The sequence below is a fragment of the Varanus komodoensis genome, unplaced genomic scaffold, assembly GCF_004798865.1.
Source record: "Varanus komodoensis strain SLA01 unplaced genomic scaffold, ASM479886v1 scaffold46_3, whole genome shotgun sequence".
In the NCBI taxonomy this organism is placed as follows: Eukaryota; Metazoa; Chordata; class Lepidosauria; order Squamata; family Varanidae; genus Varanus; species Varanus komodoensis.
This window is the reverse complement of record NW_025336044.1, coordinates 526,482-550,359: the sequence shown is the minus strand read 5'-3', so window position 1 is coordinate 550,359 and position 23,878 is coordinate 526,482. Positions and strand designations below refer to the sequence as shown.

The 23,878-nt window shown below is 50.1% G+C and overlaps 1 protein-coding gene across 1 annotated transcript in view; it reads right to left on the bottom strand.

Moving 5' to 3' along the window:
* Nucleotides 1-23,878, bottom strand: part of MEGF11 (multiple EGF like domains 11) — a 303,278-nt gene that overhangs the window by 90,142 nt on the left and 189,258 nt on the right. Inside the window, exons 7-9 of the mRNA XM_044445070.1 lie at nt 15,723-15,969; nt 13,908-14,028; nt 4,179-4,315 (exon numbers count right to left, since the gene is read on the bottom strand). Of these exons, the coding sequence (XP_044301005.1) occupies nt 4,179-4,315; nt 13,908-14,028; nt 15,723-15,969 (505 nt within the window). The remainder of the gene's footprint in view (nt 1-4,178; nt 4,316-13,907; nt 14,029-15,722; nt 15,970-23,878) is intronic.

Genomic DNA, 23,878 nt, shown 5'->3' with positions numbered 1-23,878 from the left:
TCACAACTGAAATCCACGTTCGCGATGGCTGTGGGACTGGAGACTTATTTTCCACTCCGTGTTCGCATGGAGGTTGTTGCTTCCGTTTAAGGGAGCTTCACGATGCAAATATCCCTGCACTGGATGCTCATAATTTCAAGGCAATACAGATGTTATCTGGTGCTATCAATTTGGTATTTGTTGCATTATTCAAAAAGCATAGTCCTGTTTTACTAACCAGAAAATGAGCCAAAAAAAGAAAGCAATTCAGCGCCTACTGCCTTTTGTGTCAAAGCTATTTCTATCAAATATTTATCTAAAAATACATTTTACTATCGCTTTTATGGGACTGCATGCAGACGGCTAATACAGATTACCTTTCCGGTGTATTTAAAAGGGGCCCATGTGTTACTAGGGATGCCTTCTTTCCTTATCTAAAGGTCACAAGAAACGGTATTTTGCTCAGGGTGGGACTGGGGAGAGGAATCTCATCTCCGTCCATGGAGCCAGGGAGCAAGAGAGATGAAGACAGAATTCACTGGATGTTCCCATGGTTCAAATTAAATGAGAAGATAACAGTTCTAGGAAAGGAAGGAGGGCATATTCTAGAGTGAAGTAACAGACCATCATGCGTTGAGCTGGCACTGGAGTCTGAGATTCCAATGAGCTTGGCTTAGCACAGTTTTAAGAACTCCAGGCCTTATACATGCAGACAGCCACTTTTTAAGTTTTTAAGCCCGAACGTGAACTTCTGAGGCTTGTGAAGGCTCCTCTGCCTTGGATGAAGATCAGAGCTGTTGAAGAACGCCCAGCTTCTCTCCCACCCTTCCCAGCAGCACCCCCGGTATCAAAACCAACCTCACAAGCAAGCTACCCTTGGGACTCTTGGAATGTGGAAGGAGGTATTGACTGATAGGAGACCAAATCGGGTGTATAGGTGGGAAGAGGACAGCAAGCAGGCAGTTGCCTGCGCTTAAGAGAAACCCCTCCTGGACTTCAGCAGGCAAGCGGAATCAAGAAAGCAATGGGGAGAAAGGAGTGGGTGTTTGAGAAACTCTTTCCAGTTTTTGATTGGAGTTTATCTGCCCTCCATGCTCCTACTTGTATTTCTTGTATGAGCCTGTGATGCTGCTTGCAGGGGGGAAAGGGTGTTCCAGAAAGGCACGTGCCGGAAAAAATGTGCCAGAAAATTTGTGTGCTTAAGAAAAGCATGTGCTTTGTGCTTTAATAACTGGACACACACCCAGCTACCTATTTGAGTACGCCACCATTTTCCTGTAACAGGGGGGAAAATGACACAGACAAAAGTTGGGTCTGAGTCGGAACTTGGAGAAATGGTGATAGGCTTGAGCTCAGCTGGTTTCCACATACCTAGTGGAGAAAGCGTTTTGCAGCCAAGCACAGGGTCATGGGAAGACACGGCGAACAGATCAGCCTGGAAGGACACGTGGGGCGGGGGTGCTCTTGACTAGTGTAATGCCGGACAAATGCAGTCCTTCCAGGGGGCTTCTGAATGGCCCTTTACTCTTAGAAACGCCCAAGCAGGGGGAGCCCTGAAGCGCAGGCTTGGATGGTTGGCAAGAGGGCTTTCAACGTCACGGGCCAAAGCAAGGTGGAGCTGCCAAATGCTCGGCGTGCACTGCATGAAAAGACACCAGGTGCTTCAAAGAAGAGTGTGCCCCTTTAATAAGCAAGAGCAACTTTAATCTCATGTCACAGGGCCGCAGCCCACCCTGTCTCGCTCCTAGCCCGGTCCGTTCCATAAAAGTAAAATAAATAGGAAAGCAATGGGAGCAGCACTTGAGACAATAGCGAGACTGTTGCAGGTGCCTGGGGAAGGTGCTCATTCGATGCCACTGGAAGCAACTCCCAGAGAAGAATGGAGGGGTGGAACGCGGGACGCTCTTGACGCCTTCTCCACCGAAAGGGAGGATTGCAGGTGCTGGACTCAACGCGAATACGTGGGCTGGGGGACCGGGCCAAACCGGGTGCTGGGCATGTATGAAGCCCCTCGCCCGGGTGAGCGCACACTGTGTGCCGACCCCTGCAGGGAAGCCTCCATGCAGCGGGACACCTGAAAGTACACGAGGGCCTGCGTTCAAGGCAGGCGACATCTCCCCGACGGCAGAGCTCTCCGGTCCCTGCACAGCCGAGCCCATTCCTGTGCCGGCAGCGACCGCGGAGAAGAACTGTGATGTCTTCCCTGCTGGGATATCTCAGTAGCTTGGGATGTTGGGAACCGGGATATCTTCCCAAGAACCCATCAAACACAGTGTTTGCTCTGAGATCCTGGGAGCAGTGAGGAGGTTTCCAACCCTGGATCGGAATTTTCTGCTGGTGCCATTTTGCCAGAAAGCAGTAGAATTGGTGGGAAGAAAGCAGGATCAGTTTCTGCTTTTCTCTGAAAAAAGAAGCCCCCGTTTCCTTAACAATTTTCACTGCCACTTGGGGACTTTCTTGAGATTTGTAGCTTTTCAAAGGTGGGGTAACAACAGCATTTAAGTATTGCGCTTGTGTTCAAGGAAGGTCGACACCAGTCTGTAGAAATATACCATGCAGGTCTATGAAGCACTTTTATTGCCCTATTCCCTCCCCCTATCTAGAAATGCCGAGCAGGGAAGCAGAAATACTGAAATGAAGTGCTTGCCTCTGAAGGGGATTAATTGGTATAAATGTGTTTCATTTGCATATCTTGTAAACATGGAGTGCTCCCCATTAAATTTATTGCTGCAAATATCTAAATTAAATTAAATTTAATCCATTATGCTTTAGAAGGTACATTTAAAAATTAACCTAAGAAATAATAAAAATGGGAAACCATTGCCAAAAGAAGTATTAGAATATTCTCTCTCTCTCCCCCTGCTCTCAAAATATTTGTAATTTCAATAAGATTGATGTGGTACCAGAATACACTGAAAAGGTTTCAGGGTTGGTCTGGCTGGTGACCAGTCATGAGACCCAAGGATTTTTGTCTTCCAGTTGGGATAACCCAAAACAAAAGGACTGGACATCCTATATTAGAAAGATATCTAAAACAATGCAACAAAAAGAATTAAAACTATGCCAAGCTACAGAGATTGATATTTCATGGAAGAAAATTGTGTGCATGTGCGCGTCAATGTACACATAACGCCCCGAATGGCTCGCAGCCACACTCGCTTAGGGCGTGCCTTCCTCCACACTCTCCTGCCTGCTGCTGGAGGTAATCAACGGACGGCCTCCTGCAGGTTCTCCTACCCAGGGAGTGGTGAAGAGCAGGGCCTTTTCTGTGGTGGCACCCCAATTGTGGAACGTTTTGCCACTGGAGAGTCGTCAGGCGCCGCCTTTATTTTGTTTTAGGAGCTGGGCAAAGACATTTCTCTTCAGATGCACCTATGGCACCACTTAAACTATTTATATTGACGGTGCTGGTTTTAATTTTAATCTCATTGATCAATTTTATTAAATTATTGTTTGCCTGGTGGTCTGTATTGTGTTTTCTTTTGTTTATTTATCATAATATTTTAATGGCATTATTTGATTAATGTTATTATTGACTTTTTTACTGGAATGGCTGCCCGGAGAGCATAGTGCCAATGGGTGGCCTTCATATATATTCAATAGACAATACACGACAGAATAACCACCGTGCCGGCAGCATCCAGGAGGGCCACTCTGCTTCAGCCACTGATGTGCGGCTGCCACAAGCCCCACAGCCTCATGCACAAGGCAGTGCACTGCATTTTCCCCAAAGCTTGTTGCACCTGCTTATGATACCGGCATGGCATTGTAGGTCATTTGTGCCAAATTTATGTCGAGGGCATAAGGAAAGCAGCTGCACTGGATACCACCCCCCCCCCATTCACACATGTACCTGTTGGCCTGTCTGCGTGCACACTCACGGACCATCCAGCCAGGAAGCTCTTCTATTGCGGTCCGCTTAAAATTCAAAAGCTGGAGCTACGCCCCGCGGATAAAAACATTGCTACTGGCCTTCAGCCGAGGAAGGCTCGCGACTCCCGTCTGTCGTTCTCTGCGTCCACTGCAGCTTTGCTCTGAGCGTTGCGAGCGCTCCCCAGGGTGGCGAAAGGACCCCTGGCAAAGAGGTCGTCCGGCACGGAGCACCAGGGCCATGGCGCGAAAGACGGGCGGGAGCGGGCGAGGAGCCCCGCTGTGCGGGACGGGCGGGAGGGATCGCCCCGGGGCACCGCTAGACCTACCTGTCTCCTACGTAGCCCGCCGTGCACAGGCAGGCCCCCGTCACGTGATCGCACTGCCCTCCGTTGTGGCACGGGCAGTCCTGGCTGCAGTTGACCCCGAAGGTTCCCGCGGGACACGGCTGGGCACACACGAAGCCCTGTGCGGGAGGAAGAGAGCGCGCGGTCACTTTCGAATCCTCAAGGGCAAAGGCGGGCAGGAGCCGTTCAGAGGCCACAGAAAGCGCCCTTCCGTTATCCGGCAGTCCGGCAGGGGAGCCACGTGGCTCGTGCTCGTGGGCTTGCACGCAAAAGGGGCCCAGCAGGCGCTTTTCCGTGCTCGGGAGATGCCCGGGAGGGCAAGCATACAAGTGGGCAGATGTGGGGGAAACTGCCTGTAGGGCAGCAGCATCTGCCCTTGCTGCAAAGAGGCTTCCGGGGCTCCTGCGCCCTGCCAGCCGAAGGCTGCAGCGTGGTGGATCGCTTCGCCTCCCCGCACGCAGCTCTGCTCTGCTCTCGCTGCTGAGGCGCTTCAGCTCCAGAGCGGAGGCGGGGAGCTGGAAGAGGGGCAAGGCAAGGCAAGGGAAGGGAAGGGGTGCCCGGCACTCGCGGGCTGCTCCCGCCTCGCCTGCCGGAACACCCCCTTTTTGCCCTCTCCAAGGTCGGCTGAAGGGCAGTTGGCGAGGCTGAAGTGCGCCCTCTAAGCCCTGGGAAGGGGGAATCGGGGCATCCTGCAGGGCAAAGAACCACTCTCTTGGAAGCAGGACTGGCACTTGAGTGTGCGAGCGAGCGAGCAAGAGAGGGAAGGGTGGATGGATGAGGGGCAGCTCTAAGCCAGCCTTCTCTGATCTGGTGGCCTCCAGAGGCATTTGGACCGCAACTCCCAGAGTTCCCCTCCAGCAGGGCCACTGACGGGCAACTCCGGGTGGCGTGGTCCAAATGTGTTTGGAAGGCTGGGAAGGCTGCCTGAAGTGAACCAGGAATCAGCCCGACTGGGCTGGGGCGATGCAGCTCCAGGCTGCATCCGGACTGTCCGTGGCTGGGTCAGGAAAGAGGCAAGAGGCCTCTGAATATCGGTTGCTGCGGGTCGAGGAGGCTGCAGTCTTCGTGCCCCCGAGTCTAAGCACCCAGGAGGATCTGCTGGACGCCACTGGGAGCAGCACGCGAGGCCAGGTGGGCTTCACAAAAAGTGGCGCCTATCCATTGTATGTTTTGGCTCCACTTCATTTCCCCTACAACTTAATGCTTGGAAAAGCTCTTCCATTTCTTAGGTGTGCAAGCCAAGCATGGCTGATGAGTAATCCATTCAGCGTTTTTGTCTTTTCCTCCAGTTTTCATCCCCCCCCCCCCGCAGTTTTACCTAGTAGATGTCCACTTCAGCATGCATCTTCTTGCATAAACCTGCATAACGCTAGTATTTTTCATGACAGCCTGAAACCCGTAAATTCTGCAAAAACAATCGGTGTTTTCTGGAACTGCACAAAAGGTTCTGGGACTGAGAGCGGCACGGAGTTAATCAAGGCAGAGTCTGCTTTTGGCAGGACTTCCTGTCCAGTTTTTCCTGCCAACCTCAATCCTGCTTGGAAATGCTGCAAATCATGTCGCCATTCCATGCAAATGTGTGGGACCCTGTCGTCAAAGACACTTTGCTTTGGATCAAAGCAAGTATCCGGTTTCTCTGGCTCATTCCTCATTTTATCATTTGACTGATTACTTTTATATCCAGCAATGAACCCAGGACAGCTGAGATATTCCTCCTCTTCATTTATCCTCACCAGAGCCCTGTACGGTCACTTAGGCTAAAAGGCAGTGACTAGCCCAAAGTTACCCAGTGCATTTCATGGACTTGAACCCGGATCTCCCAACCCCTGTCTAATGCTCTACCCACTAGACAACACTGGCATTTCACATGTACCAGTTTGAAGCCCTGATATTGAAAAAGCAGGTTTTGCAAACTGACTTTTGCTTAGCTTGGGACAGGAATGGAGAAGAAATCTGTGTGGTCTGCTTTTCAATGCAAGCTTCCTTAATTTCACATCTTCGAACCAGTATGTGTGCAAAAGTGTAGGCATTAGCAATAAAGCACAAAGTACTGCTGATGAATTTTCATACAAACTTTAAAAACCCCATCCAAGTTTGGGGTGAAAGGAACTTATGGCTGGAATAATGAGAGGAACCTAAAGTGAGAGCTGCCCGCCCCCAAGACATACATCAGGAAATATTTTAGGGGGGAAATACCTATTGAATAGATCTCAAGCCAAATAGAACACAGCTCAAACATGCATTTGCTGAGCAAGAAGTTCCAGTAATATAAACAGCCCAAAATGGGACGCAAAACCTTTGTTTATTGGCCAGGAAGGAATACCAGTGGCCCAAAATGGAATAGAGAAGCTTTCTGCAAGCATCCAAAAGGACAGTAAAAGCCTTTCCTAAGCATTGGTGGCTTCCTAGCTGTGAAAGAGGCAGCTCGGTCTCACTTCACTTCGCGAGCTCGGTCTGTTATGGCAGCATGTTTTGAGGCTTGAGCAAGAAGTCATGTTTGGTATCTTTCCCTCTCTGGGAAGGCAAGAGAGATTCATCACGACAGCAAATGGATTTTCCCATCATGTATCACAGAAGGACAGGATTTCTATCAGCAAATGATGAAAATGCGATGCTCCAAAATGCTTTCCTTAGGAGTGGTGTGAATCTTTAGGTACAAATGTATGTTAAGGGAATACAAAATTCCCATCTCCAGGGGATCAAATGTCAGAGCAGAGTTGCAAGCAGTTTTATGCATCTCATCAACAGAGTTCCTTCCATCAGCAGCTTTCTCAGACTGCCCCCCCCCTTTGATGCCCTTTCCCAGTGTTATTAATTGCTGCCCACTAAAGCAAATGAAAAGGCAGTTCTCTCCCCTGCCTTTCAAGAAAAAAGATGGTCCGAGTCTGTCCACTCCACAGAATGCACAGCAAAGACCCAGGACTCATGCGATCTTGAATAAACAACTGAGCCTATGGGTGGATCCATTCACCCTCTGCAAACATTCTCCCGTGTGACGCATGGTGAAGATGCAGGAGCGGACGGAGCAGGGAGAGATTCCTGTCTGCGTGAGTGTCGGTGAATACAGCCAAAGAGGTGGATGCTGCTCCAAACATGAACCATGCGACGACACGCTGCGGTAATGTTCAGGCGGATTGTGTGTGGGATGAAACCCCAGCAGCCTGGCACTGAAGTCATGGAGACGAGGGTCTCTGGGACCCCAGCCAATTTTTGGGCAGCCCCGCGTGACTTGGCCTGGGAGGGACCCACAATGGTTTCAGGAAGTGTTGGACCTACAAGTGATGTTAAGTAACAACACCAGTGTGTTTGCAGGAGGGCTTCATAATTGCAAAACAGTTTCTCCACTGCTCTGTGCTGGGTTGTTCTTTGAATCTGGAGAGTTTCTAACCAGAAGTTTCTACCGCCCTGAGACACTGTGAAGGGCGGGATATAAAAACTTTAAATAAATAATAAATGTGGAAGGGGCCAGGAGCTACTAACAAAAGAATGTCCCCGATTCACTTGCTCTGTTATCCTGGCTCTGACCTAGCTGGGGTTTGTCTCACCTTAGAAAATATCTCCTCCACTGCCATTTTTACCATTCCAGCAGATTATTCTGGCCACTAGTGTGATTTGCTTGCTAGATTTTCCCTTCTACAAAGGAGAAGCCACACTGAAAATAGGAGCTATGCTACCTTTAAAACAAGGAGACTGAAGTGCAGGGAGGGAGACAGAGACAGAGAGCGAGATTGATTCAACCGGGAGCTTGATTCCTGGGAGACAATCTCTTGGCAGATCTGAGTTTTATCTCACGCACCCCAGAGAAGGAAAGAAAGCATCACAGGAGAAGAGCAGTTCTGCATGCCTTGGTGAAATCAAGCTGGGATGGATGGATAGTAATGAACCCCAAATTATGAGCGACTCTGAGGAATGACTGCATGTAGAGTACATTATAATTGTGCCCCTTCCCCTCAAAGCACGCGGAATGTGCAAGCAGTGATTGATATTCCGCAGAGCACAGTATCCGGTTGTTTCCACCTGCCAGAAATCCCTCTAAATGCCAAGTGTTAAAAATCCCCGCAAAAGAAGAAAAACTTTCACACACTTTGTAGTTGTGCAGAATTTTCCTTCTCTTTTATGAAAGCCCTGGAGAGGCCCTTTAAACTTAAAAATCCCAACATTTACAAGTGGAGGGCTTCTCCTCGCAGCTTCTTCTTCCCCAGAGCCCCTGGACTGTCTCGGTCTAGCATTTATTCTTTCTTCCGCCCAAACCTAGCTTAGTTCAGAAGCAGGCATTGTTAACTGCAGAGTTGTTCCCAGGGAACCAACAGGCAACGTTTAAGAAGTCTCCCAGGCCCTTAGAACGCCGCCTCTCCACTCCTTCCAGAAAGCATCAGCACGGCAGGCTCCACCACCGGGGCAGAAGAGAATTCGTAACCCTTCCACGCTTGTTCCCTGGCCTGCAGTGCTCCACGAACCCTGAAGCAAAAGGCCCGTTGTGGTTGTGTTGCTAGAGCAATGCGGCCTGGTCCAGCCACGGTGCTGCAGCTCATGGTTTGGTGAATCATCGTGCGTGGACAAGCTGCCCCATCTGGTCCACAGGCCACGGTGCTTTCTCACACGCTGAGGTGCGCTGGTCTGGCTGACGCAGGAGCGCTGCCTGAGCTGCCTTTTGTACTTTGCAGTTCAGGAATCCTGGCTGTATGTCACACTTGTGCTGAGAAATGCAGTGCACCTTTCCCCACTCTGTGCTTTGTTAAATGCTGCTGCGTATTTTGATTACCTCTCTGTTGGATGGTAGGCACGTCCTGAGCAGAGACGGTGATTGCACCAAGGCGGTTTTGGGGCGCGATGCTTGCCCTGCTTCTGAAATCTGCCTAGCTATTTTTCTAGGTGCCAGGCAAATCCACTTGTGTTTCCCAGGCCTTTGACAGTTGACTGATTGATCGACTGATTGATTGTTCCTGCTGAGCCCTAAAAAGGCTCCTGGAGGAGGTTCCAGGAAAAAGGCACGGGGAGGGAAGGGGGGAGGCCATTTTTCAGGAGGGTTGGGAATGATGGCTGCTTCTCATCATGTACATTATGTTATCTGCATCATCTCTTTTCCTCCTCGTTCGTATCTTTAATTATTGTTTCACTGTTGCTTAATTTGTTTATATATTTCACACCAGAGCAGAGGAAAAACTCTGGTGGAACAAGTAGACCTTCAGTTTGTTAAAAAGGTTAAATATTTGGGAATTTATCTTATATCTCAGTGTACCACTCTGAAAGAAGACAATTATGATAAACTATTTAAGGATATTAAGAGTGATTTGGAAAAATGGGCTAATTTGCGATTCTCCTTGCTGGGAAGACTAGCACTAGCTAGAATGAATATATTACCAAAGCTTTTGTTTCTATCCCAAATGATTCCCATAAAAATTGATAGAAAATTTTTTGATGATTTGAATTTTCAAATCTCAAGATTTATATGGAGAAAGAAGAAACCAAGGATTAAACTAAAAATACTTCAGGAGGCTAAAGAGAATGGGGGCTTTGGTCTCCCTGATTGGATGCTGTATTACCAAGCTTCTGTTTTAACGTGGCTAAAAGAATGGATAACTTTAAGAAATAAGAGAATCTTGTATCTTGAAGGGCATGATTTACAAATGGGTTGGCATGCTTATATGTGGTATAAAAAGGCTAAGGTACATGGCTCTTTTTTAAGTCATTATATTAGGAAATCATTAATGTCGGTGTGGGAAAAGTTAAAGACAAAATTGTATAATAAATTACCAAGATGGCTTTCACCTATAGAAGCTCTTGTATACCCAAATGCATTGAACTCTGAAGGGATCGTAAGATATGACATTTTGGATAATGATGGAGGATTGAAACTGAATCAAGAAATACAAGAACAAGGATCTAATATTTCTTGGTGGCATAAGGTGCAGATACAATCAAGATATGCTGAAGACTATAGAATGTGGGGCTTTTATAAAGATTTAACAGCATTTGATCAGGCGATGCTTAAATCAGATGAGAAAATGATTAAAAGACTATATAATTTCTTACTAGATAGGAGAATGGAAGATGAACAGGTTAAGGAAACCATGATAACGTGGGCCCAAAACTTTGGATATAATATTGAATTAGAAAAAATGGCAAAAGCGGTGGGAGAGAAATATTAAGGTAACATTAGCAACTTCATATAAAGAAAGCCTGTATAAAATGTTTTATAGATGGTATCTGTCACCAAATAGATTAGCTAAGATGTTTCCAAATATGTCAAATGGATGTTGGAAATGTAAACATAAATTGGGTACTTTCTATCATATGCAGTGGACTTGCGATAATGCGAAAAAGTATTGGATTAAAATACATTAATGGCTTGAGGAAATGTTACAAAAATCCTTAGCTTTTAAACCTGATGTTTTCTTATTAGGCATTATACCTGTTGATATTAGTAAACAAGAAATGTACTTGATCTTACATGTAATCACTGTGGCGAGGATTGCATTTGCTCAACACTGGAAAAGTGAAGAGCCACCCACCGACGAACTGATCCTAAAAAAGATCTTGGACTGTGCAGAAATGGACAGATTGACTTTGTCATTGAAGGAGAAAGAAGATACTGATTTCTATCAAACTTGGGACTCTTTTTATTTTTGGCTAGAGAAACAGGACTTCATATAGATTTAAATATGTTTTTAAGTTACCATAAATAGAAAAAAAATGTGGGGGCTGACCCAGCAGGTCCGATGTTTCTGATGATTGATGTTGTTTTTAGTTTTCCTTTGTTTTAGGGTTATTTTGAATAAAATGTCTTATTAAAAATGTTTATATATTTGAATTCTGTTCTCCAGGCTTCCCTGAATATTTTCAGCTTTTGAATAAAAGCCATCAATAAATGTACGAGGACATGAATCTCCTCAAGTTCAGACCCTGAGCCAAGGGGCAACTCGGAGCTCAGGGGTCAGCAAGATGCCCTTAGCAAGTTGGGGGCAGAGACTTCCAGTGTGGAGGGTATGAAAGTCTGGACCACACAGGGCAAAGAAGCAGCCAAAAGCTGGATGCGTCAAGGGGTCTCATCTATGCACACGTTTCTGGCACTTTGGGTGTTTGGTACTTCTGGATGCAACATGTCTCTAATTCTTCCAAAATTTAAGAATGGAGCCTGAGAAAAACACTTTCAGGGCCTCTTCCCAAGTGTTTTCCATCTTTGCGCAGCTCCCTGGAAAGGAAAACCCCAAAACTGCAGGCTGAAGTAGAACATCAGCTTCACCACGTGTCCCCTGGAGAAGTGGCGCCGTGGACACGTGTGGGGAAGGACTCGCGGGCGCCGCCTGCAGCCCGGCCACACCAAGGCTGCTGGGGGGCATGGCGCTGAAGGGAGGCCAGCCAGCGGGCCTCGCTCTGGACCACTAGTGCCTGCAAGGAGGCCTTGCAGGGTGGGGGGAGCCCACTGCCCCCACACGCCTCCATCTCTGCCTGGTAACAGCAGAGCTTGCGGTGGACAGAAGGCAGCTGCTGGGTGTACCAGGGCTGGCAAGCGACTCATCTTGCCTTCCAGCCGGCAAGCAGAGGGGGCGGGGCGTCTGCCGTCCCCGTGCAGAACGACGCCGGGTGCAGAACGGGTAGGGTGTGCCAGCACTCCGTCCTGGCAGGACGGTAGTGTTTAAGCCGCAGCCGGACCGACTTGGGGAGGCGAGAGCGACTGGCCTCCCTGCTCCCCAGTGCTGGATCCCGTCACAGGGTCTGGCGGGAGGAGGCGTCGAGGCCAGTGGCGCGGCAGTGGCGTTCTTGCACCCCCACCGTGGAGGGAAAGCAGTCCGTGCTGAGAGGTCCTTGGACTCCATCCTCTCCCCCAAATCCCCCAGGGGGGCAGGCCAGGAAGAAAGCTCAGCCAGCAGGCAGAATGCCCCAGGGCAGGATCCGCACCCTGCACCTCCCCGAGTCCTGTCCAAAGCACAAAGAGCTGCCCGGCTGGCTTCTTCCTTCCATCCACCAAACAGACACGATTCGGCACTGTGCCACTTGGGGGCCGGGAGAACTCCGGTGCACACTCTTCAGCCTGGGTGGTGCTGGAGCGCTCTTCCTAGGAATCCACCTGGGCCCATTCCTGCCACAATGCCCCCTCCAGTCTCCCAAGAGGGTTTCAGCATGTGGCCCCTTCCGCCCGCCACCACCGGCAGTTTCCAATTGCTTTCATGGTCGTCCAAGGTATGAAGAACGACAAAAAAGAATCCCAAGAATGAATCAACCTCTCTGTCTCTCTCTGCCATATTACAGCAGTGGAACCTGCCAACGGACTAATTGTCAAAATGATGGAATGATGCCAGAGGATAGAATGCACCCAAATGAAGCCTTGGCCAATCCAGAGGGAGTTAATTATCATATTATTGAAACAGATTTAGATTTTTCTAAAAGAAGAGCTTATGCTTTCTTCCTTCAATAACCCACCGCCTGCAAAACAACCTCTTAACCCTCTTAACCCTACTGAAATTCTGCCGGAAATCAGTGAGATTATGTCCAGGCTGAAAAAAATTGCATTGACCTCCATCAGACACCCTCCTGACACCATACAAACACTCCCTTGGTTCTCCCAATTACAATGCTTTCTAACTCCACTTCTATGACTTGGGATACCATTTATTTTTGTCTATTGCATAGAAATCTCATTCTTCCTCTAAAGTACTCAGGGGAGCAGATATTCTTCCCCAGTCCTGCATTTTTAATTAGGCTAAGAAATTGAGAGTTTCTAACGGAGGGGAGACTGACCTCCCTGGTCCAAATCCCGTCTTCTACCCACTGACGGCTGCATTCGCTGCATTCACTCACTAACGGAACTAAAGATTGCTTTAGGCTGCAGTCCTAAGCATTGGACTCAAACGACAGATCTGCCCCTCCAAGCTGTGGGAATGCTGGGGCTTGCAGGAGGTTTCCAGTGGGACAGAGCCTGAAAGCAAAAGGAGCAAGGCCCAAATCCCCCCCAAAGCAGCCCACCGCAGTGCGAAAGGCTTTTTCCAAGTAACTACACCTTAGGACAGTTAGGCTGGTCCTTTAGAAAGGGGGGAAACGGCACAAAGCTAGGAAGCCGCCAAAGGGTCGGTGGCTGCTCGGAGGTGGCCCAGCCTCCTGGGGAGCGGTTTGGGACGCTTGCGGGACCAGATTTAGCCGCTTACGCCCGCAATTCTGCACCACTGCAGAAGCACCCTGGGCGGCCGCACACAACTCCCGCGTCCTCTATCCCGAGCGACCTGCCTGAGCAATGGCACAACAGGCCTGGCTGGGCGTCGGACGTGCCCCCCCCCCCCCCAGGCTCCACCAGGTTTTTTGACACACACCTCCCTTCTGCCCATGCTCTCCGTTTGCCTGGCACAACCTCTCCAGAACGGACCCTTCAGCCTCTGGCCCTCGGATCCTCAGCTCCAGCCCATCATGCAGCAGGCCCCAGGCCCGGGGACTCTGCGTGCACAGCAGAGCATCCGGGGGCAAGTCCTAGAGCCGGGGCCAGCGGCCCCAAACCAGCGGCCAGGCCTCGAGGGCCACGCAAACCACGAGCCCACGCTGGAGCACAGCAGACCCTCCCGTGCGGCCGCACGTGCGCTGGGAGGCCTGCCCGGGCTCTCGCGCGCTCCTGCGGGTGGCGTGCGGTCGCACGACGCGCGAAGCCGCCGAGCTCCTGCGGGCCAAAGCGTGCGCCGTGGTGGCAACGGCCGCAGAGCAGTGCTTTGCCGCGCTGTGACCTACCATCCATCCCGCGGGGCAGGCACATTCTCCGGTGACGTGGTGGCAGGTTCCTCCGTTCTGGCACGGGCACCGCTGTTCACACTGCGCTCCGTGGCTGCCTGGGGGGCAGTGCTCCTCGCAGCTTTACCGGCATGGTGGAAGGCGGCAGGTGGGTGGAAATCAGAAGGAGACACAAGGAGACACAAAAAGAATTTATGCCAGGGAAGGACCCTGATCGCACCGCTGCAGTGACGCTCACACAGATCATCAAGCACACAGTGAATTCCTATCGACCTCGTCGATGGTAAAATGTAGCTTATCCAATATTTATTGCTCTAAACAAAGTTGCCTTTGTCTCAAACTCTTTGACTGTGTTAAGAGATCCTTATTCGTAAAGACAATTGCTTCTGGTTCGTGGGAGTTCAAAGCACCTCCTGGGGGACTATTTCTCATGCTCAAATCTTCTTTGGAGACAAACTGTGGAGCGGTGACGTGGGTGGAAGTGGGGAAGTGGTGCGCTGAATCCCCCCGTCCAGCACTTTTTCCAGTCTGGAAGCTTGGCCGGCCCTGAAAGTGCTGGACTCGGGCGCTGGAGTGATGGTCTGGAACGGACCAGCAGGGCCACAGACCTATCAGGACCAGGTGGCAGTGAGCTGGGTCAAAAGAGGGGCCTGCGAGCCATCAGTGAGCGGAGAGAGTCTGGCTGAGGAGAGCCGGGCTGGGGGAAGGCAGTGGACGTGGACAGAGCCCGAGACCGGGGACGATTTCAACTGTCCCCATATTTTTCGGTTAATAATCTGGACCAACAGAGCTCCAGTAACTGACACTGGCACACGGGGAAGTGGCTGGGGGTGGTGTGAACTTCTGGCCCTCTCTCACATGCAATCCACCTTTCCCACACGCCCTCTGAAGCGTGTGTTTCCTCCGCAGAGAAGCCTCAAGAGGTTCCCTCTGGAGGGGCAAAGCTGAGGAAAGGAGAACACAAGCGGTAGTTCACTTCCAACATGTGCTGCCGCACAGTAAAATCTTCCAGTGGGACAGCAGGTCCTTCGACAGCCGTTAGCCGTTCCTCAACGGGCCCACCATGCGCAGACAAGGAAGCAGGCACCCCCCTGGTGCATCCCCTCAATGGCTTGGGCCCCCGTCTTAGGGAGCCCTATTCCCTCTAACCCTGCCCATTGTTTCAGGCCATCAGCAAAGGCCCTCCCACTAAGGTGCTTAAGGGGGAGGTTGCAGGGAGCAGGGCCTTTTCTGTGTTGGCACCTTGGCTACTTGGCAGTCTGGCAAAAATGTTTCTGTTCAGGAGCACTTATGGCACCGCTTGGATTATTTTTACATCAATTTGCACTGGTTTTAATTTATTAACTTAATTTCCATGGTTGTTGATTATTGATGTGTTATTTTATCTTGTATATTTTAATTGTAGTATTTTCTTTATGTTAACTACAGGCCATTTCATTGCAATGGCTGCCCAGAGAGCATGATGCTAATGGGGAGCCTTTAAGTGGATGTAATCAGTCAATCAATCAATCAGTCATACTAACATGGTGAGCGGACATCCAGTGGCTCGCAGCTTGTGCCGCCTAACCCTATTCTAGAGAGGAGAGCCTGCCCCAGCTGTGTGCCTTCCAGACACGTTTGGACGGCAGCACCCAGAATTCCCACTCAGTGGCCCTGCAGGAGGGGAATTCTGGGAGCTGTGGTCCAAGCGCGCCTGGAAGGCACAAGGTTGGGGGAGGCAGAGCAGGGAATCCAAGCGGTGCGTTTCAAAGCACTCTGATATTCAGAGAAGCCGACGAAAGGGCAGCGGCAGCTGCACGCCATCATTCCACTTACAAGACACCCGTGTATCCAGGCGCGCATCGGCACTCCCCCGTCCTATGGTCACAGGTGGCCCCGTTGTCACAGCGGCACTTCAGCTGGCAGCCCTTCCCGTAGCTTCCCGGGTCGCACAGGTCCTCGCAGCGCCACCCCTTGTACCCGGTGGCGCACACGCAGGCGCCCGTGATGGGGTTGCAGAGGGCGTCGTTCTGGCACTGGCAGCGGTTGCTGCAGTGCGGCCCCCAGTGGTCGCTGTCGCAGCCTGGAAGGAAAGGCGTGGAGCTCACCCCGCTGAGCCTCGTTTTATCCCTCGAGCAGAAAGACACACTTCCCCGGCTCCGTCGTGAAAGGGAATGACAACTGCTCTGCACTCGGTCCCTGACTAAGCAGCAAACTTGTCTCGTCCAAAGAAGGGCCAAAGAGCTCGCCATATCGAAAACAAAGGTGGGCAAAAATCCTGCACATGTTATTTGTTTGTTTGTTTGAGTCGACTTTATACGCTCTCTGGGCAGTTAAAATCCATAAGCAGCATAGAGACAATACAAAGTGCCACATGACAACTCACAATTACAAAAGACCAATCACACTAAAACCCATACAAAAACTATCAAATACAAATGTAAATAAAGCCAAAATAAACAAAATAGAACAGATAACTAGAATGCATACATATATAAAAACTCCAAAAAATCCATGATGTATTAAAATTTAGTTTAGATCAATATCTAGCGATTAAAAAACATAGCAGCAGCAGCAGAACATAAAATATTTTGCCACCGTGTGCAAACCGTGGAAGCTAGATTTGGATTCATCCGACCGGTTCTCCAGGATTGCTGCTTGCATCAGCCGTCCTACAATGAATGCCTGGCCTCTGAAGGGACCATCACACCCACCAATTTTGGGCTTTTGACTTGCGCAACTGTTCCCAAAACGGGAGATGGGAGGTCAGGAAGGGAACTCTCTGAACATTCTATCAAAGTTCAGTTCAGTTTGTTCTTGTCTGCAATCCGTCTGGGGGTTCATTTATATAGGAAAACTGGCGCATTTTGAGAAAGCTGTGCATTTCTAAAGTGCGGGCTTTGCAGAGGCAAATGCAAGTTAGGGACTCTGCAAACTCCTGGACTCTGTTCATGTTCATGTCCAGGATTGGGAACAGGGTGATTTGCGACCAGAAATGGAACTGTCGTATTTTCCTAGCCAGAGCAGCCCGGGGAGGGGTAAGCGGCCAGGTGTCTGCTGCAAATCTCTCAAATGCGACAAGAATCCACCCCACGTTGCAGCCTGCGTCCCTTGCTTGTGCACCATCAGATTCATGCCTGCCACATACAGAAAGGACATCCTGCATCTCCCCTGACAGCAAGCAAATGGCAAAGCCGGGCATTGTTTGGCCGCTCCTCACTTAAGACGACATCAGGAAAGGTGGAAAAGCAGCACGGACGAGCCCTCTTCTCAAGAAAGCGCGCGGGGGGATTTCTGGGAGCACCCCCCGATAAGCATGTGCCCAAATCCAGGATCACATGCCCGGGCTGGGGTTTCTGAGACACCCACCCTTGAGGCCGGCTTAGGAAGCCACTGAGATAAACCGCTGGCTCCCTAAGCAGAATCTTGCCCGCACTGGCTGGCGGCAGCTCCTGGGGTCTCAGGAAGAGGCCTTTCCCATTCCCTGGCGGTGGGGCCTGGGACTTTATCACGGAGATGCAGCCAGGGGGATGTCTCAGCAAAGCTAGAGGGGCTGAGAATGGCAAGAAGCCGGGGGAATGGGAAGGACTTGGGGGGATTTGTGTGCATGGGGACTGGGAGTGTGGCTGGTCAAGGAGGAGAATATATTCAACGTTCCACAGAGCACACAGGGCAGCGGGCAGCCGGTGTTGCCCGGTGCTGCTCTTCGGAAGACAGGCAGGGTCGTGCGAGCAGAGGACGGATGTTGCACGGTCATCCCCGCCTGGATATCAGGGCAAAGAGGTCTTCTGCACTTACAACCACCAGACGCAAACGATCCCTGCCCATTTGGCCACTTCATCCTGCTCTGTTTGTCTTGCATCATAAACACGGATGCTTTAATCTGCTTTCCCTAGAGAAGGGGGAAAGTCAAAGCACAGAGAGTGAACATTACAAACCCACTCCCCGCAGTAAACTTGCTCATGGGCAGGACTTGGCTCGAGGACAGAACCACCAGGACTTTTGTCCCAAAGTTCGCCTGGCAAGGCTGCATCCAGCATGCCTCTGAACACGTGCAAAGTGCCTTCTCCTTGCCAGGGGACAGCTACAGCCAGCCACATATTCTAGGAAGTGCTTCCAGAGCCGGTCGCAAGTCTCCCCCGCCATCAGCAACTCTGTTCTTAGAGAGGAAACCTTGACACAGGACTATTCTCAGCCAGCTCTTGGCAATCATTTGGGCTCCTCTGGGGAGGCAGCATCATTAGCACTCTTAAAAACCGAGTCCGTCTCCTGAGAGAACGTTAATAGAGAAGCAGCCTGCTCTTCGGCAAAACCAAGCCTTCGTGTCCTTACAGGATCTGGCTTAATTTGACCTTATTTCAGCATCTCTCTCTTGCTCTCCAAGCACGTGACAAAATCCATATTCTTTACACGAGGGGCCAGGGGAGTTTTATGAATATTCCATCAAAGGTAAAGAGAAGGGAGACGCCTTGGCCCACTCGTATGTCAGGAGAGCCAAACCCCCTCCTAATTTTACACCACCGGGAACCTGGGGGCTTCTGCATATACCCCTAATTTACATCGGGATAAAGAGAAGGGGGGGGATTCAGCCAGAATAATCAACTATTCTGGAACACGTCTAAGATCAATTTTTAAAACTTTAAATAAATACTAATCTTATTAGGAAGACAGATAATAAATGGAAGGAAGGAAGCTGAACCTGAGATGAGGAGACGCCAGGAGAGTGGTTCTTAGGGAGCCGTGTTAATAAATAAAGGAGGACGGGCAGCGAAAGTTTGATGCAAGAGAAATCCACTTCTTAATAACATAAAGCAGCTGTGAAGTGGGACAAACACCGAATCACAGAGTCGGAAGGGGCCGTTTAGGCCATCGGGTCCACTCCGCGGCACACTGCCAAAATCCACGTTCAAGCACCCCACCCGCCGGGTGAGAATCCCCCACTGCCCCAGGGAATCCAGTCCTCAGTCTGACAGCGCCGGCCACTCGGGAGTCTTCCCTGAGGTCCAGTGAAACCTGCTTCCCTCGTGTAAGCCCGTCGGTCCGTGTCCGAGGGTGCTGGGTGACCAAGGAGAGCCTGCAGCACTCTTCCGCCACAACCCTGTACATTCTTGACAAGGGCCACCACCCAGCCGTCTCTTCTCAAGAGTAAACATACTGCCTTCCTTCAACCCTTCCTCACAGGACTGAGTTTTTTAGTCCGCGGTCATCTTTGTTGTCCTTCTCTGAGTTTGGATTTCTAGTTTATCCGAATCCTTCTTAAGTGTGTGGTGTCCAGAACTGGATGCTGCACTCAAAGTGAGTTCTGACCAGCATGGAATAGAAGCGAACTCTTTTTTGTTTAGTCGCGAAGTCGTGCCCGACCCCCACGACCCCACGGACAACGTTCCTCCAGGCTCCCCTGTCCTCTACCATCCCCCGGAGGCCCCCCAAGCCCGCCCCCACTGCCCCAGGGACCCCACCCAGCCACCTCGTCCTCTGCCACCCCCTTCTCCTTCTGCAGCCAATTGGTCCCAGCACCAGGGTCTTTGCAGTGAAGGGGAATTTTCACTTCGTGTGGTTTAGAAGTTATGCTTTGGTTGACGCAACCTAAAATGGCGTTTGCCTTTTCTGGATCCATATCACACTGCTGGCTTTCACGATGCACGTTGTTTTCCGGAAAAATTTCCAGAAGAATTTCCAGCATGCTAAATAATGCAATCCAGTTTAGCATGTTTGCCTGACTCCCATCTTACTCTCTGCCGCTTCCACCCGGCCACATTCTCACCCAATAAGCACACGCCATATCTCATATTTAGTCACCAGGACAAAAAATGTCACGTATATTTAGTCACCAGGACAAAAAATGTCATGTATATCAATTTTATCTGCAGCATAAATATATCAAAGGTTTTCCTCAAAGACACAACATATTTGGACTGAAATATTGGCTTGGGGGGAATTAAATTAACCACACAATGGGGTTTAAATGTTATATTCAAAGATATATGCGGGCACTGTTTTATTAGAATATTTGTCAAAAGGTAAAGATGACAGCAAATACTTCCTTGTGGTGTTTGTTCACATTTAGCAAACAGAGACCATGCCAGAAAGAACACAGTTTTTAGGATCAATACCCAAAGAAAGCTGATATATCAGCTTATATCAACAGCTGCAGTTTGGTTTGCCGAGGAATGGTGGCAACTTCGGAGTCACTGCTCTCGAGGCTGCTTCTCGGCTCCATTTCAAGCTGAGAAAAATCTGACTCAGAACAGGAGCTGAACTGCCTGTTTCCTTGAAGGGTGGAGGTACAGCCACGAGCCCAGGCTGGGGAGCATGGGCATGGGAGTGCTGCTGTGTTCCTGTCCTACTTGGGATCCAATGGGCAACTGGTTGGCCACTGTGTGAACAGAATGCTGGATTTAGAAACGAAGAAACACAGGGAGTCAGAAGGGATCCCCAGGTCATCTAGTCTGATTCTGGCACTAGCCGACTCGCTCATGTAATGCCCATTTCCTGGACCCCGGCTCTGATCCCACAGGACTCTTCATATGATTTTCTCTTCTTAAGCTATACCAGCAGTAATCACTGTCTTTGTTTCAGTTTCAGGCTCCCGTCAGTCTGTTCCTGAAGAATGCTGGCAATGGATCACAAAGAAACCGTCTCTAAGTTTGGTCCAGGAGGGTTTTGTCATAGCTTTTTATTCAGTTCCCCCACGGTCAGTGGAACAGTAGAGTTCGTCAAAGCTCGCCTTAGAAGAGTCGCTCCCAAAGTTCATCCGCTATATTTAGCCCATCTAATACAGTTGGCTGCAACAGCCTGGACAGCTATGGATAAATGCAGACATAAACAGTGGGGAAAATTTTCCATTCCACGCCATTGCTGACTCATACGTAGTTGTAATCAAGGGCAACTTCTAGACCCTTTCAATGCACACTGTTGACAAGCAAGTAGCCGCTCGATTCTATGCTCGTAAAATTGGTTCCCCTTTCCTACATGAAGAATGTTTCTTGCACTTGTCTATGTTAAATTTCATTCTGTTGTTTTCTGCCCGGCTTTCTGACCCACCACTATCCTTTTGGCTGATGCTTCCATCTTCCAATATAATATGCATTCCCCCCACTTCTTCCTCCAGCTCATTAATAAAAGGGCCGAAAAGTGCAGGACTCAGCATCACGGCTGAAGGCACTCCAGTCTGAAGAGGGACCATGGGCAGCCCCCTGAGTGGGATGGCGCGAACTGGTGTCCTGCCCAGCAGGGGTCGGACCAGGTGGCCTTCCTGCCCCTTCCAGCTCTACTGTGCTTGGATCCTACGGCGAAGGCTCTTTGACTATGGTTCTCCATCCAGCTGTGGATCCACCAAGCTGAGCCCACATGGGAACTTTGCCTTAAGTCAAGGTACAATATGTCCTCAGCATTTTCGCAATTTAGTAAGGACAGCGTCCCATTGAAAAATGAAGTAAGATTAGTCTGGCAGGGTTTTGCAGGCCAGTTAGCCGTACGTCCATTGTAGAAAAAACAATGGAAAGGTTCACAGTAGTGAGAGATCCAGTGATGCTAGATAGGGAAGGGAGGCTGGCGGCCACGCAACACGGCTTCCGCAAGAACAGGTCCTGCCAGACAAACCTTGTGGAATTCTATGACAAGGTTTTGAGATGGCTAGATGGAGGGGGTGCAGTGGATGTGGGTTACCTGGATTTCAGCAAGGCCTTTGACAAAGTGCCCCATGATATCCTGGTGGAGAAACTGAGGAGTTTTGGGATACACCAAAGCACTGTCCGGTGGATTAGGGCATGGCTGACTGACCGAAAGCAGAGGGTAACCATTATTGGGGAACCATCGGGATGGCAGCCAGTGACAAGCGGGGTCCCCCAGGGCTCTATCCTGGGGCCGATCCTGTTTAATATCTTCATCAATGACATGGAAGAAGGGTGAACAGTCTGCTGATCAAATTCGCAGATGACACTAAAACTGGGGCAGTGGCCACAACTGAGGAGCAGGTACTCCAGATCCAGAAGGATCTGGACAGACTATGGAAGTGGGCAGGAGACAACAGGATGACGTTCAATGTGGATAAGTGCAAGGTCTTGCACTTGGGGCATAGGAATGGGTGTCATAAGTGCAGGTTAGGGGACAAGTGGCTGGAGAGCAGCACTTGTGAAAGGGACCTCGGGGTGCTGGTTGACTGCAGGCTGAACATGAGTCAGCCGTGTGACGCGGTGGCCAAGAGGGCGAACGCCACCCTTGGTTGCAGAGCCAGAAGTGTGGCTTCTAGATCAAGAGAGGTATTACTGCCACTCTACACGACTCTGGTACGCCCGCAAGTGGAGTATTGTGTTCAGTTTTGGGCCCCTCATTACAGAAAGGGTATAGCCAGGTTAGAGCCAGTGCAGCGTAGGGCCACAAGGTTGGTGGCCGGTTTGCAGGGGATGCCGTATGAGGCGAGACTGAGGGAACTGGGTCTCTTCAGCCTGGAGAAGAGGAGACTCAGAGGGGATCTGTTGGCGACAGACAGGTATGTGAGGGGGTGTCACACAGAGATGGGTAGAGACCTGTTCTGCCCTGCAGAGGAAGGCAGGACGTGTTCCAATGGAGCCAAGCTCAGGGAACCAAGGTTCAATTTGGATGCCAGGAAGCACTTCTTGACAGTCAGAACCCCGAGGGTGTGGAATGGGCTTCCACGAGAGGTTGTTGAGGCCCCATCGGTGCAGGTGTTCAAGGAGAGGCTGGACGTCCACATGGTGGGCATGTCGTGAGCAGAGCCGGCTGGAGTCGGAGGTCAGACTAGATGGCCTGGGAGACCCCTTCTGACTTGCTCTGTTTCTATGTTTCAATGCATGCCAGGTTCTAATGATAATTGCCCACAGATCAAACACTTCATACGCTGCCCCTGAAACTTCTCAGCTCTTGATTTCAAATGACCTATCATTCCCCAGACTGTCCTCTTTTTATAAAATCCTTTTCCTATCCTAAATGTCACCCCTTAAGATGTTCATGGGACTGTGAAAGAGGCAATGTCAGCTTGTTTCAGTTCCCTGGTGGCCCTTCCTCTTTTATTCCTGAAACGCAGGGCTGTGCTGTTGAAGAACATGGTCCTGGGAAGCAATTTTCATAGAGTGTGTGCATCTGGCCCTCGTTCTGAAGTCAAGGCACAGATACTGTGGGTGTTAAGTCACTGCTCTTATGGCTTGTAGAAAAAAATACCCGGGCCCACACCCAGGCTAGATCAAGGCTGAATCTACCTGGAGTTGCACTGCAGGATCAAGCTGGGATTGGTCTACCTCATGGCCAGAGTTTAGCCAGGTTCTGGATCAGCCCAACACTGCGGGGCAGGAGAAGTCCGAAGGGGACTGTTCAAATCAGTCCCATGAAGAGGAAAGCCATTTTCACGCAGGCTGCTCATCCGACTTCATTGGAAATTCCAGCTCAGACCATCAACAGCTTCTTCCCTTCCCATATATGCTCTCCCACCCCTTGAGGTCAGCAGCAGAGGCCCTCCTCCGGGAACCCTCCGTGAAGGATATTAGGAGGGTGAATACCCGGAGGAGGGCCTTCTCTGTGGTGGTGCCCCATCTATGGAATGCACTCCTCAGAGAGGTCCGCCTGGCACCGTTGTTATTTGTTCCTTGGCGCCAGGCTAAGACCTTTTTATTTAAAATGTATTTTAGTTGTTAATTTATTGGTTATTTATAGGATTTTAAATCTTTTAAGCCGAGATGCACCAGGTTTTAATATTTTTATTGTATAATTTATATTTGTGTATATTTTTTCTTGTTGTGCGCTGCCCCGAGGCTTTGTTGTGATGGGGGTGACATAAAAATGATTTAAATAAATAAATAAAGTGCACCAAAAGTTGCACCAAGTTCTAGTTAGCTTTGGTCTCTCCTTGGATGCCGGTGACCAGGGCAAACGAGTGACGTTCGAGGTCACTAGAATTCAAACGTCTCCAAATGGCCTCTCTTCGCTTGTTTGCCCACACTGCCTGCTTGGCAGGAACAGGCAGCCCAGATAGGAGA